The sequence below is a fragment of the Caretta caretta genome, chromosome 2 (assembly GCF_965140235.1).
Source record: "Caretta caretta isolate rCarCar2 chromosome 2, rCarCar1.hap1, whole genome shotgun sequence".
NCBI lineage: Eukaryota > Metazoa > Chordata > Testudines > Cheloniidae > Caretta > Caretta caretta.
The window spans coordinates 259,604,578-259,620,811 of NC_134207.1; the positions used below are offsets into that span (position 1 = coordinate 259,604,578).

Consider the following 16,234-nt stretch of genomic DNA (forward strand, 5'->3'; position numbering starts at 1 on the left):
TAATCTAGCTAGAAAATACGTTAAATTTTCTTTTGTTTTTTTCGCTTGTAAAATTCGCTCTGCTGAAGGAAATGTGTATTCCTGTTTTTGTGTCTTTTTGTAACTTAAGGTTTTGCCTAAAGGGATTCTCTATGTTTTAAATCTAATTACCCTGTAAAGTATTTACCATCCTGATTTTACAGAAGTGATTCTTTTACCTTTTTCTTTAAATAAAATTCTTTTAAGAACCTGATTAATTTTTCATTGTTCTTAAGATCCTAGGGTTTGGGTCTGTGTTCACCTATACCAATTGGTGAGGATATTATTATCAAGCCTTCCCCAGGAAAGGGGGTGTAGGGCTTGGGGGAATATTTGGGGGAAGACGTCTCCAAGTGGGCTCTTTCCCTGTTCTTTGTTTAAATCACTTGGTGGTGGCAGCGTATCAGGGTTTTAACTAAGCTGGTTCCGAAGGCAAGAAAGAAATCTGTGCCTTGGGGAAGTTTTAACCTAAGCTGATAAGAATAAGCTTAGGGGGTTTTTCATGCAGGTCCCCACATCTGTACCCTAAAGTTCAGAGTGGGGAAGAAACCTTAACAGCCCGTAAGGTCAGGGACAATGTCTCCTGTTTCCTCCAATGCTGAGCGCACTGTGATGTTAAACAAATACACACTGAAGAGACAATTTAGGGACGGTTGATCAACCTGAAGCAACACCACTGTGAACTGCTGAAACCTGAAACTGCTGAGTCATGCACATAGCACCTGATGCTCCTGCCTTAACCTTAGCCACGTTTGGGAATAAAATCACAATGATCCAAGTGAAAGACGCGGACCTCAGCCATAACCTTTCACTCATTGACCGGTGTTGAGCTGTGTCATTAAAGTATATTTAAATATAAACATTTAACTCAACCTGCTCTGATATTTGCATTTGTTAAATGGGGTGAGATCTGAATGACAAAAATATCACTCCTCTGGGATTTTTGTGTGTGTCAATCTTGGTTATATCACTTCTTTAACACTGACAGTCATATAGTACAGTAGTTTTAAAGCACACGGCACTTACACCATCCTATGAAGAGGAAGACCCATTTCCTCAGCTTATCTGTGGAGTAAGTCATCACTATCGCAGTGTGTAAATAGCAGCCTTCCACAAACATCCAGAAAAAATTGGTCACCACAAAATAATTGTAGATCGTTGTAATACACCGACACCAGGGCTGGAACAAAAATATACGAGTGCATTTTAAACCCTGGGTGATTTGTTGTTTTTAAATCACTCAGCATTGGACGAACTCTACTCCCATGAAGTCAAAATTCAAATTCCAAAAACAGAAGGGACCACTGTGATCACTGAGTCTGACCTCCTGTCTAACACAGCGCAGAGAATGGCCCCAAAATAATTCCTAGAGCAAATCTTTTAGAAAAACATCCAATCTTGATTTAAAAATTGTCTAAAAAAAGAATCCATCACAACTGTTTGTAAGTTGTTCCAATGGTTAATTACTCTCACCATTAAAAATGTACATCTTAGTTTCAACCTGAATTTGTCTCACTTTAACTTCCAGCCATTGGATTGTATGATACCTTTCTCTGCTAGATGGAAGAGATTATTAAACATTTGTTCCCCATGTTGGAGTTATAGACGGTAATCAACTCACCCTTTAACCCTCTTCGTTAAGTTAAATAGATTGAGTTGTTTGAGTTTACTACTATAAAAGTATGGTTTCTAATCTTTTAATCATTTGTGTGTCTCTTCTTTGAACCATCTCCAATAGATCAACATCCTTCTTGATTTGTGGGCCCCAAAACTGCACACAGGATTCCAGCAGTGGTCCCACCAGTGCCAAATACAGAGGTAAAATAACCTCTCTACTCCCACTTGATACTCCCCTCTTTATGAATCCAAGAATTGCATTTTCTCTTTTGGCCACAGCATCACCCTGGGAGCTCATGTTCAGCTGATTATCCTCTATGACCCCCAGAACTTTTTCATTGTCACTGCTTCCCAGGATAGAGTCCCTCATCCTGTAAGTATGGCCTACATTCTTTCTTCTGAGATGTGTATATTCACCCACATTAAACACATTGTTTGCATGAGCCCAGCTTATCAAGTGATCCAGATCACTCTCTATCAGTGACCAGTCCTCTTCGTTTTTACCATTTCCCCCAATTTTTATGTCATCTGCAAACTTTATTTTATGTTTTCTTCCAGATCATTCATAAAAATTTTAAATGGCATAGAGCCAAGAACTGACCCCCCTGCGGGACCCCACTAGAAATACACCTGTTTGATGATGATTCCCCATTTATAATTATGTTTTGAGGCCTATCATTTAGCTAGTTTTTAATCCATTTAATGTGTGCCATGTTAATTTTATCTTTCTAGTTTTTTTAATCAAAATGTCAGAAGTATCCAGTGAAGTGCTTTCCAGCAGTCTAAGTATATTACACCGACACTGTTACCTTTATCAACCAAACTTGTAGTCTCATCAAAGAGATGTTGACTGGCATCAATAATATTGCCCTCTTTTCATTCTATATTAATCAGGTCCCACATCAGCTGCTCCATGACCTTGCCTGGGATCCCCATCAGACTGACAAGCCTATAATTCCCTGGGTCATCCTGTTTACTCTTTTTAAATATTGGCACATTATTTTTCTTCCAGGATTCCAGAACTTTTCCAGTATTCCAAGCCTTACTGTAACATGGGGAGAATGATACCAACCTCCTTTATAAAGCACTTTGATGAAAATCCCCATAAAAGAGCTACACATTATTATCATTCAAGGGCTCAATACTCCTACTCTTGTTCATGTTGAATGACTCCTAACTCTGCAATCATCCCATTGATTCCAATGGTTAAAGTCTTTCTCAAAGTCAGTCACGAGAGGAGAATCAGGCCCCGAATGACCAAGCTGATAAATGTCACATCACTTACGGTCATGACAATGTCTGAATTTAATGCAGATTTTTGCATGAGCCAGGGTATGAGATAATTTGCTAAAGACACAGGAGTAAATACAAAACCAGTTTACTCATTAGAGGCATCAATGCTTCGATATAATGGGATATACAGATGGACAGGGTATACTGGTCTCCATAATCTGTTTTCAATGCACTAGATTGTATTACATTCCCTTAGACCATAATGCACTATATGAAGTTACTGAACATGCAAGGTAACCAACAGTGGAAAGACATGAATATTTATCTAATCAACACATATTTTTTATGCACTCAATCTTTTTAAAGTTATTTTAAGGGTGCAGAGAGCATATGGATACTACCCTCTGTAGTATTTTTATACATGTAAATAAATAATTCAGATTTTTACCTATACCCATGACAAGTGGATACCATAGCCACATCACATACCTCATTGCTTTCATGTATGTTATGATCAATCATCTGAAGCAGGAACCACATCACATTCCTCAGTATGAACGTGGTGATCAGGTTCCAGTGGATAATATTTCGAAGGCATCTGATGCTCCTAAAGGGGGAAAGGGGCAAAGATGTGAGTTATTATACAATGCCCACCACAGATCTTCATTGTTTGTCTTTGGTAAGTTGTGGCATGTGTCAGTAGCACATTTGCATTAATCCTGCTTCAGCTAGGGGGTGGACTTCTTGAGATCCCTTCCAGTGAAACGTGTCTATGATTCTATATGAAAACTACCAAGGGAAGTACAAAATGCAAAGCCATTTGAATTGCTGGCCAATGGAAATAATTCAAACAAATTAAAGAATCAGTTGAACAAACACAAGCTACTTGCCTTTATTTTTGAGGCCCTCCACAGCCTATCCCAAGATACCTATCACTTCTCACATGCTACTGAAACATTGATTCCTGCCTCTGATCAGCAACAATGCCAGCCTTCAATGCTCACTTGTTAAACCTTCAAACAAACATCTTTGTGCTTTCTCCCATGCTGTGTCTCAGGCTTGGGAGGAGCTCCCCAGAATCATCCACAAAGCCACCTCATTTCCGCCTTAAAACTCCTTTCCCAAGATGCCTACAACAAAAAACCCGACAATGGTTAGTTAGACAGCTGGGGTGCTAAGACCACTCCTTATGATGCCCACCAGTGTCATCTCATTTTCCTTGTGCTCTTCTGTCTGCCAGCCTGTATCCACCTGGTGATTGTCTCTGGGCTGGTCTAAACTGGAACTTACATGGGCATAGCTATGTGTCTCCGGGATTTGAAAAAATCTGCACCCCTGAGAGACGCAGCTATTCTGACCTAACCCCCCCGGTGTAGACAATACTAGGTCAATGGAAGAATTCTTCCATTGACCTAGCTACCACCTCTCAGTCTGGTAGATTACCTACACTGATGGGAGAACCCCTCCCAGTGGCATACATAGTGTCTACACTAAAGTGCTACAGTTGCACAGCTGTGCCAGTGTAGCAATTTAAATGTAGACATACTCTTATACTTAGATTGCAAGCTCTTCTGGTCAGGGAATGTCTTTGTTCTGTTTGTACAGCGCCTAGCACAGAGGGGTCCTGGTCCACGACTGGGGCTGTCCGACGCACCGACAAAAACATAAAATAGTGAGACTTCTCCCCTCTCTATTTTCAAAACACATCCTGTTAAGTAAGGATGCATACCGAATGACAGGTTGATGCAAGGATCTGTAGAAAGAGAAAGCATGAGTGGGTATGCCTGGAATTGTAGTGCGGTGGGGAAGACGGAGAAAGCAAGCACCCACATTAACACAAGAAACAAACAATGTGCGGAGACTTCCATTTTTTTCTGGTAAACTCTTCGCTCTTACCTCTTCCTCCCCACCTGCCTGTCCACTTTGTCCACCTGCTGCCTCTCAGACCATAAAGTAGAGTCAGTGTAGTCAGCTCTGTGGTCCAGACCATAAAGTTCTGGGGCAAAGACTATCCTTGTGAGTAGCATACTGAATCCCTGATCCTTTCTCTTCCTGGGTGCTAGCCCAGTACAAATCATAACGAACTAACTAAACAATATCATCAAGAGTGCATGAGCGTGATTAAGGCCCTGATCATGCCTAACATTAACCACGCTGAGTCGCTCCAATGACATCAAAAGGGCCACTCACATGCTTTAAGTTGAGCATGTGAACAAGAATTTAGCAACAGCTGGGCCTTAACAAGACTGAGAATGCATTTCGGGGGATGGGGTTTCGGTAGCATGTGTTGCACACTCACTTTCTGCTGGAGTATGTCGCAGTTAGGATCTTTACAGAACCTGCTGTGTATTTAGAGTGACAAACGTTTTTAAAAGCAGCACAGTCTTTTAAAATATATTTATGCAAGACACAAGCTGGGGCGCTGAATATTTTTATTCCTTTATTGGCGGCATGACGTTTAAGTTCCCAGAGGTTCAGAAGCACTGGCGTTTTTAAAAATCCAAACACTGCTCCATGGAAAGTCACAGGAGCGGAAAGACAATGCAACATGCATAGCCAGGGGCAGAAAAAGATGAGAAATAACAGTGACCAATTAGCATGGGGTAGCAAGCATCAGGGGAATAAATAGATTGTATAGAGATGGCAGGGCAGAACGACAGAAAGTGAATGAAGTAAAGTCAACCACAATAATATAGAGGGAGTTCTGTTCCCAGATACATGCAACAGGTGCTCTCATTTACTGCAATTGCATCTGAATGTGGTTGTTATTTATAGTACAAAGAAAAGGAGGACTTGTGGCACCTTAGAGACTAACAAATTTATTTGAGCATAAGCTTTTGTGAGCTACAGCTCACTTCATCGGATGCATCATGAAAGCTTATGCTCAAATACATTTGTTAGTCTCTAAGGTGCCACAAGTCCTCCTTTTCTTTTTGCGAATGCAGACTAACACGGCTGCTACTCTGAAACGTGTCCTTTATAGTACAGGTTTCAGAGTAACAGCCGTGTTAGTCTGTATTCGCAAAAAGAAAAGGAGTACTTGTGGCACCTTAGAGACTAACCAATTTATTTGAGCATAAGCTTTCGTGAGCTACAGCTCACTTCATCGGATGCATACTGTGGAAAGTTTAGAAGATCTTATTATATACACACAAAGCATGAAAAAATACCTCCTCCCACCCCACTCTCCTGCTGGTAATAGCTTATCTAAAGTGATCACTCTCCTTACAATGTGTATGATAATCAAGTTGGGCCATTTCCAACTCAAATCCAGGTTTTCTCACCCCCCCCCCCCACACACAAACTCACTCTCCTGCTGGTAAAGGGGGTGGGGGGGTGAGAAAACCTAGATTTGTGTTGGAAATGGCCCACCTTGATTATCATACACATTGTAAGGAGAGTGGTCACTTTAGATAAGCTATTACCAGCAGGAGAGTGAGTTTGGGGGGGGGGGGGCGGTGAGAAAACCTGGATCTGTGTTGGAAATGGCCCAACTTGATTATCATACACATTGTAAGGAGAGTGGTCACTTTAGATAAGCTATTACCAGCAGGAGAGTGGGGTGGGAGGAGGTATTTTTTCATGCTTTGTGTGTATATAATAAGATCTTCTAAACTTTCCACAGTATGCATCCGATGAAATGAGCTGTAGCTCACGAAAGCTCATGCTCAAATAAATTGGTTAGTCTCTAAGGTGCCACAAGTCCTCCTTTTCTTTATAGTACAGTAGCACTTAGAGGGCCCAACTGAGAGAAGGGCCCCAGTATGCTAGGTGCCATATAGAGACAAGACGAGAGAAAACCCCTGCCCCGCTGCCAAAGGGAGTGTTATCATCACCATTTTATAGATTGGGAACTAAAGCTCAGAGATTAAATGACCTGCCCCCAAAAGTCTGTGGCACAGCCATGAATTGAACCCAGATCTCCTGAGGCCTAGCCTCATCACCCAGGGTGCTCCTGCACAGACCTGTACATGGAGGACAGCATCTGCTGCCTGGCGCAAGGGGTTAAAGATAATTAAATTAATTTTTAAAAAAGAAACAAGGAGATCCAAGGGGACAAATTGGGTTCAGCCAGCAACAGAGGGTAGATCACAAAACCCTGTGTGTGAATGACATGAAAAAAAAAATCAAAGCGCCATGGCAAGCCACGTCCCTTTCTATGTCAATAGGAAGCACAGCAAGTTGGGTAGACAATTGGCCGTTGTGCAGGATTTAGGTCAGCTTGCAGATACGTAGGAAATCAGGATAGCGGCACAGAGGAAATACCTTCTCAGGATGAGAGTGGACGTGTCAGAGGGAGGACTAGGAAGAAACAGGAGATCAGGGGCTTGTAGCTGAAATGCCATCTCAGCCACAGCTGCAGAATTGTTGTCACGCTGCTATGATTTGCTGATGCATAATTAACCCCCTGGGTCTAACATAAGGATTAAGAGGAAAGCTGCCACCATTATGTCAGAGTGGAATCTCTTGTTCTAATTGCTAATGCAGCTGCTGTGCTCTCCACTCCGTTTACCATCCTTGATACGTATCCACAGGCGAGTGGCTGGAACAAGAACTGTACGACCCTGTCAATAGGGAAACTAGATACCATTAACTTGGGTTTGAACAGAGACTGGGAGTGGCTGGGTCATTACACATATTGAATCTATCTCCCTATGTTAGTTATCCTCACACCTTCTTGTCAACTCTCTAAATGGGCCATCTTGATTATCACTACACAAGTTTTTTTCTCCTGCTGATAATAGCTCATCTTAATTAATTAGCCTCTTACAGATTGTATGGCAACTTCCACCTTCTCTGTATGTGTATATATATATATCTTCTTACTATATGTTCCATTCTATGCATCCGATGAAGTGGGCTGTAGCCCACGAAAGCTTATGCTCTAATAAATTTGCTAGTCTCTAAGGTGCCACAAGTACGCCTGTTCTTTTGGCGGATACAGACTAACACGGCTGCTACTCTGAAACCTTTAAAATTACAGAAGACTGGTGTGCGACTATGTCTCTCCTTTCCCTGCACCAGGAACAATCCAGTGATCTAGGTTACTCATTTCTTCTGCCTAATTCCACCCTTATATCCATGTCCTTTACTGCTCCTTCTCAGTCAAGGATAATTAAGTCAAGGTTTAGATGCACTCTCCTCCCTTCACACTTCCCCGCTGCACAGTCCTAAGAACAGTAGGAATCAGAAAGGAGGCGATCCACAGACTTCAGGAATTTAGGTAGCATCACAGCAGAGACTATTTGAGGAGGACTACTGAGGAGCTGGGGGAAAAGTCTATTGTAATAATAGACCATGTGCAGGGATCAGACCAGATGATCTGAGGCCAGGTCCTTCTCACCTCAGAAATCGATGAATTCAAGCTCTCCGATACAAGTGACATTGCAGAACCACTTCATACCAGTCCACCAGCCTCAGCAGAAAGGTGGGGTGGGCAGGGGCACCCTAAGAAGCTGTTTCCATGGTACGCACCCTCTGCCCTGTGGAGACACTCCCACTGCAGCTGCTGGCCCCAGCACATTGCCTGCTGAGTCTGTATCACCCTCAGCCCTCGCTTTCCCTCCCAGCCTGCCCAGGTGCAGCATCACTCCCCATTCCTGAGAGGGGACCCGGGCTGCAGGAAGTGGTGCGAGGCTGCACAGGCTCCAGGGGGAGAGCCCTGACGCAGGAGCCAGTCCCACAGCAGCGGCAAGGAGCAACAGCGCTGGCTGCCCCACTGCCCAGTGCGCCCATTCTGGTTTGGCCCCACGGCCCCTTTGTTGTGATGGAGAGGGGGAGGGAGGCATGTACGGTCAGTGAGTGGCATTGTGACCTGGTGCACAGAAGCCACGGGGCCAATCCTGAGCAACGCAGCTCTGAGACCTCCTTTAACCAGATCGCACCACTCACTCAACTTTGGCCCTGCTATTCCCCCTGGTCATGACAGAAGGCTGGCCTGGCCAACCTGAGCAGGAGCAGGATGGCCAGCGTGGCTGCTCCTCACAGCTGCCAACGGTACGCACGGCACGCCAGGAGCGTAGAGCGGCACACACCAGTAGGGCTGGGAACAAAACCCAGGACCAGAACCCTGTGTTAAAGGAGGAACTCTGCTAGCTGGTGGCAGTAGTTGTCTCATTCCGTATGAGCAAGAGCCACCTGAGGGACAAAGTTACATGCACTCAGACTGAGTTCCTCGTGCCTCACAGTGGTTCCCCAACCTTGCAGCATAGTCTAGCCATCATTTTCTGCTCACAATCTGTGCTCACGGCGGGGTAGAGAGTGACTCGGACTGAATGCCCATGCAGGGGAATAAGAACCCCTCTTACAATGATACACAAGCCACCCAGACCGTAGCTCTCCCTGGCATGACTTGTCTGCTTACTCCCCCTGCTTCCAGGAGAAGTTTGGTGGGGAGGAACACAGCCTTGGCTCCCTTTTCCCCGCCCAACTCCAAGTTAAAGAGATCAGCAGTAAGTCACTAACGGGGAAGCAGGGGAGGAATTGCAACTCAGAGATGCAGCTCTAGTTACTCTGCCTGCTGGGGCTACTTCTGGCGTGGTGTAGTTTATGCATCCACCATTGCTCGCGTATGTGCCTGAAGAGACAATCCAACCCTGGGCTACCCCAATGAAACACACATATTTGGCAGGGCACTCAGCAATCTCAGCTGAGCAGGATAAAGTAGCACATAAATGGACAATGCAGGGCCCTCAATCTGTGACTGCAAACAAGTCGGAGAGATGGCAGTTCCAGGCAATGTTATGCTGAGAAGAAATCTGAAGGCAAGGGAGGAAAAAGTTCCCTAACACTAGTCACCACTTGTGCCTGGCTAGCAGGAAGCAACACTTCCCTCACAGCCCTGGAAAAGGAGGTTTAACACAGGGTATGTTTAACACAGGTTGCTGTGCACCAGCTAACCTGCCCAAGCTAACTTGTACCCAGTTAGAGGAGGTAACAAGAGCAGCGATGATAGAGCAGAGTGGGTAACACAAGCCCAGCATGGAGCCTGGCTCACTAGCCTGTGCCAAAGCCCAGCCCTGCATTGAAGCAATGAGAGGCAAAAAGGCATCTTTTAAAAAATGGAAGTTAAATCCTAGTGAGGAAAATAGAAAGGAGCATAAACTCTGGCAAATGCAGTGTAAAGATACAATTAGGAAGGCCAAAAAAGAATCTGAAGAACAGCTAGCCAAAGACTCAAAAAGAAAGTACACCAGACGCAGGAAGCCTGCTAAACAACCAGTGGGGCCACTGGATGATCGAGATGCTAAAGGAGCACTCAAGGACAATAAGGCCATTGTGGAGAAACTAAATGAATTCTTTGCATCGGTCTTCACGGCTGAGGATGTGAGGGAGATTCCCAAACCTGAGACATTCTTTTTAGGTGACAAATCTGAGGAATTGTCCCAGATTGAGGTGTCGTTAGAGGAGGTTTTGGAACAAATTGATAAACTAAACAGTAATAAATTACCAGGACCAGATGGTATGCACCCAATAGTTCTGAAGGAATTCAAATGTGAAATTGCAGGATTACTAACTGTCATCTGTAACCTATCATTTAAATCAGCTTCTGTACCAAATGACTGGAGGATCACTAATGTGACGCCAATTTTTAAAAAGGGCTCCAGAGGTGACCCCGGCTATTACAGGCTGTAGCCTGACTTCAGTACTGGGCAAACTGGTTGAAACTATAGTAAAGAAGAAAATTGTCAGACACAAAGATGAACATAATTTGTTGGGGAATAGTCAACATGGTTTTTGTAAAGGGAAATCATGCCTCACCAATCTACTAGAATTCTTTGAGGGGGTCAACAAGCATGTGGACAAGGAGGATCCTGTGGATATAGTGTATTTAGATTTTCAGAAAGCCTTTGACAAGGTCCCTCACCAAAGGCTATTAAGCAAAGTAAGCAGTCATGGGATAAGGAGGAAGGTCCACTCATGGATTGGTAACTGGTTAAAAGATAGGAAACAAAGGGTAGGAATAAATGGTCAGTTTTCAGAATGGAGAGAGGTAAATAGTGGTGTCCCCCAGGGGTCTGTACTGGGCCCAGTACTATTCAATATATTCATAAATGATCAGGAAAAATGCGTGAACAGTAAGGTGGCAAAGTTTGCAGATGATACAAAACTAATGAAGATAGTTAAGTCCCAGACAGACTGTGTAGAGCTACAAAAGGATCTCTCAATACTGGGTGACTGGGCAACAAAATGGCAGATGAAATTCAATGCTGATAAATGCAAAGTAATGCACATTGAAAAGCATAATCCCAACTATACATATAAAATGATGGGGTCTAAATTAGCTGTTACCACTCAAGAAAGAGATCTTGGAGTCATTGTGGATAGTTCCTGAAAACATCCATTCAATGTGCAGCATCACTCAGAAAAGCAAACAGAATGTTGGGAATCATTAAGAAAAGAAAAGGAGGACTTGCGGCACCTTAGAAACTAACAAATTTATTTGAGCATAAGCTTTCATGAGCTACAGCTCACTTCATCAGATGCATTCAGTGGAAAATACAGTGGGGAGATTTATATACACAGAGAACATGAAACAATGAGTGTTACCATACACACTGTAACCAGAGTGATCACTTAAGGTGAGCTATTACCAGCAGGAGAGCGGGGGTGGGGGGGGGAACCTTTTGTTGCTCTCCTGCTGGTAATAGCTCACCTTAAGTGATCACTCTGGTTACAGTGTGTATGGTAACACCCATTGTTTCATGTTCTCTGTGTATATAAATCTCCCCACTGTATTTTCCACTGAATGCATCCGATGAAGTGAGCTGTAGGTCACAAAAACTTATGCTCAAATAAATTTGTTAGTCTCTAAGGTGCCACAAGTCCTCCTTTTCTTTTTGCGAATACAGACTAACACAGCTGCTACTCTGAAACCAGTCATTAAGAAAAGGATAGATAATAAGACAGAAAATATCATATTGCCTCTAGATAAATCCATGATACACCCATATCTTGAATACTGCACGCAGTTGTGGTCACCCCATCTCAAAAAACATATATTCACATTGAAAAGGTTCAGAAAAGGGCAACAAAAATTATTAGGAGTATGGAGCATCTGCCATATGAGGAGAGATTAATAAGACTGGGACTTTTCAGCTTGGAAAAAAGACGACTAAGGGGGGATATGATAGAGGTCTATAAAATCATGACTGGTCTGGAGAAAGTAAGTAAGGAAGTGTTATTTATTCCTTCTCATAACAGAAGAACCAGGGGTCACCAAATGAAATTAATAGGCAGCAGGTTTAAAACAGAATTCACAGTCAGAATTTTTTCACAAAACACACAGTCAGAACTCTTTGCCAGAGGATGTTGTGAAGGCCAAGACTATAACAGGGTTCAAAAAAGAACTAGATAAGTTCTTGGAGGACAGGCCCATCAATGGCTATTAGCCAGGATGGGCAGGGATGGTGTCCCAAGCCTCTGTTTGTCAGAAGCTGGGAATGGGCAACAGGGGATGGATCACTTGATGATGACCTGTTCTGTTCATTCCCTCTGGGGCACCTGGCACTGGCCACTGTCGGAAGACAGGATACTGGGCTAGATGGACCTTTGGTCTGACCCAGTATGGCCGTTGTTATGTTCTTATGCTATTGTTACCCACACTAGCTGGACTCAAGGTTGCCCGGGTAAGCCAGCCCATGCTCAACTTTGGCTGCATACCCATACCCATAAAGGCAAAGCGATTGAGGTAAAGGCAGGCATGTGTTTCATGTTAGCCGCAGTAATATATTATTTCCCTCTTTGCTGAAATACTAATTACTTTTTTTATTTCACTAAAAAGAATCCTGTCCATTTTTTATGCTCCCACCTGGATTCCTTCTTTTCCACCTATGTTATATTTACAATGTCCTGCACTGCGCTGAGTGCCTTAACAAGGATTTTCGGTGCCCACAAAACTGCTAATAAATGCAAGCATAACGCACTCAAAATTCTTCCAGTCCATCTTCAAGATGGGTAGATGGCAGAGTATCAGGCTGGCTGATGCAAAAGCCACAATCAGGCATTTAAGACATCTAACTGACCTAAATTTTATGAGGAAAAGTGAAGCCAGGGTTGGCAAACCCACTATTACTTGGCATACCCTCTGGGTTGGGAACAAAATGACTATACTATTTCTGTACAGGCCTTTCCTGCAGCTGTTGAAATCAATGGGAAAGCTCCCATTAAGTTCAATGGCTCAGAATCAGACCCCTAAAAAGGATTTACATAATAATGTTTGTATCACACACATATTATTTTAATTCATTCCCGGTTCCCCCCATCATTGTATCCATACATTTGTGGTTTTAATACGGAACCTGTGAAGCCCTTGTTTTCAAATGAGCCTGATTCAGTGAGGACACACATAATTAAAATTAGCAATCATACTAATGTGCTGGTGATGTAGAAAGCTAGTTGAATTAATAGAATCATCTGCATGGAATTAATTGAAAACAATGACTTTACTGAAGGCGCCTGGTAGCCTCCTATTAATTCATGTACTGTTCCATTAATAATGATGACCAATTAAAGCATCTGTTGAAAAGTCTGCCATGAAAAATTTGGCAGGAGAAACCAAACAGAGCTCTGCTGGACTTTCGCGTTTGCTGAATGTTACAAGCTGCTAGTGGAAGTCTTCAGCAATATTTAATAAGCCACTTCACAGATGGAACTCTGGCCTCTTGAGCTTTTTCTAAGCTAATGGGCAAACCATAAATGGCTCAGATTGAGAAGGCTGCCTTCAAATCCATCCCTTTCCCAGGCTCAACACCTGTTTTGGTCCACTACTTTCTTTAGCCTGTGTGCACATCCTCGAGTACACTGGGATTTCCCCAGGGTATATATGTTCTGATCTGTCTGTGTATTCTGGTACCCCTAACAGCTTGAAGATGGGGAAAGCATCTGGGTGGTTTGAAAGGAAAATGGCCATGTTGGTGACAGTTACCTAGAAGAACAGAAATATTCCCAAATGTAAGGCTGGGGAGCCATGTGGGAAGCACTGCAGATGCTCACTCTGGATACTTTATTGCAGGAGAATAATGGGCCAATTACTGAGGTTAGAGCTTAATGTGCAGGAGGAAGGGAGAGGGAGACAGTCAAGTCAAGGGTTAATATGTAAATAGACTAATACTAAACAAGGCTTGGGTTCAGTTGCAACACGCACACAGGCCAGGGCTCAACATACTTCATATTTACAGTATTTTAAACCACTCCCAGCGAACAGGACCTGAGCTCTGCTGCCTTTTCTGAAGCTCATTTCTTCTGCATTCTAGCTGATTCTTAATCGCCACATGCAGTTTGTGCACTGTTTTGGACTTCACATGTTAAGACTCGGACACTATTACTCCGAGTTTTGAAATGTCCGTGTAAACAATGCAAGACGAAGAACAACTGTAGCACTAGATGACTGTAAATGTTTATTATTAGCAATAGTGCAGAGCACTGGAGGGCTGGGTGGCACTGTACATAGGAGCACTGTCCTGAGCAAGTGGTGACATGTGAAACTGGCCTGCCCCAGGGGGCAGCTACAGTTTCTTCCTTGCCCTCTCCTTGCCCTGGAGGGTAAGGGGGGGGGCAGTGTGTGTCTACAGGGGGAGGGGCTGAGATGTTTGGTTTTGTGCTATTAGAAAGTTGGCAACCCTACCACCAGGACCAGCCACACTAGCCACTGCTCAGATGGTCCCTGGGGGCAGCTGTTGGGGGCCACCGAGCAGTGGCTGCCATGGCCGCCCCCGGGACTGCTGCTCTTGAGGTCCCTGGACCAGCTGCCTGTGGCCACCCCAGCAGCTGCCGGTGTGGCTGGCTGGGGGCCGCGCAAGTGGTTGGCTGCGGGGCCGCTCCAGCAGCACCCCGTGTGCCTGTCCTCAGGACCGCCTGAGTAGCTAGCCCTGGGGCCAGCTACTTGGGTGGCCCTGGGGTCAGCCACACTGGCCACTGCAGAAGTCCCGGAGGCCATGGAAGGTCACGGAAATTGTGACCTCTGTGACAGACACACAGCCTTAATTATGTGATTAAGTACTTTAATTCTATTTTCGTTTTGTTTGGTTATTTAATCATGAGTTTAAGTCTTTCAAGGTTGTTATCTTTATTGAAGATTTTTCTCCCCTGGATATTTGTGAAAAAAAAGAATTAGAGTTTTGGATTTTGGCAAATGCGGGAAACAAAACAAGAAAATTAACTTACAAAATAGTGGGTATGTTCAGTAAACCTACAGTATAAAATGCACACAAAGAAAGGAAGGGAAGAAAAATGGAATTTTAAAAAGGGAAGAATCTAGGGATTTGATAAAAATACTGGCTCCAGTCCTCTATGCATGACAGGAAATGCCTTCACGTGCACTTGTTCCATGGTATAGAGTTCTCACATAAAGTTGGCCTAGTTCATGGTCTGATCCACTGATCACTTTCTGGTTTTTCTGATTCCCAATGTCTCAAATTGTGGCTGTGTAACTATCATGCTTATGCTTATCCAGATTCACCCCCTCGCTCTTGATTTTAATTTTCTGGGCCTGAAGGTTGGGAGGCAATCTCAGGCAGGAGGAGGAGTGGAGGAAAGAAAGGAACAGGAGCAGCTGGGAGGAAAGAAGGCATAGAACTGGAACCCTGAAGCATGTGCAGAGGAATGGGTCAGGAGCTAAGAAGCCAGGCAAGGAAACCCAGAAGAGCGGAGGGCTCTCCGTGACAGCCAATAGGAGAGCACAGGGCCATGTATGCAATAGGAAGAAGCTATGTGCCAACAGCCAGGAGGACAGTGAAGGATGGTGAATAATGAGGAATGCAGCAGTACAGACCTTTGAGGATGGCTATACATTGAGGGTTTCTGCTCTCTGGAAATGAAAGGGTTAAATTGCCTTTCAATCTTCCCCATAGTTCAGGCATATCTTACACAGTCCAAGAGAGGAGTACGGCTCCAGTAGCAATTCCCAAACAGATGGATTTTTACAATGGGAAATGCTAAGAAAACACGTTCACAGTCGCCGCACGAGTGATCAGCCTGGGAACACAGTCCCCAACTCAGCACAGCACTTCAGAGTGCGTGTAAGTGGTTTGCTGAATAGAGAAGGACTCAAGCAGCTGCTTATGTTCAGTGCTGAACCAGGGTCATGATCTATTCAAAGCAAACCAACACTACTGAAATGGCCTAAGTAACTCTACTGAGCAGAAACTATGGCACTGCAAAATCCTGACACTTCCTCCAAACTCTCAATTTTTGTAATCACAAAGTGTGTAAGGAGTTTTAACGTATCAGGGTCATATAGGCAGCATTAATGGGTGTACTCCAAAAGACTTATCTAATACCTTACACTGTTGCCGTACACTGTAGTCACCAGTCCAGGTAGAAGCCATTACCATGTATTTTTAGAAAGCATGATTTATAAAGCTGG

General features: G+C 43.9%; 1 protein-coding gene across 5 annotated transcripts in view; it reads right to left on the reverse strand.

Moving 5' to 3' along the window:
• CRHR2 (corticotropin releasing hormone receptor 2) overlaps positions 1-16,234 on the reverse strand; it is a 248,542-nt gene that overhangs the window by 72,370 nt on the left and 159,938 nt on the right. For all 5 annotated transcript variants that reach the window (XM_075126031.1, XM_048837460.2, XM_048837461.2 and 2 more), the window contains 2 exons: positions 3,358-3,475; positions 1,045-1,198 (listed from right to left, as the gene is read on the reverse strand). In XM_075126031.1, coding sequence (XP_074982132.1) covers positions 1,045-1,198; positions 3,358-3,475 — 272 coding nt within the window. The remainder of the gene's footprint in view (positions 1-1,044; positions 1,199-3,357; positions 3,476-16,234) is intronic.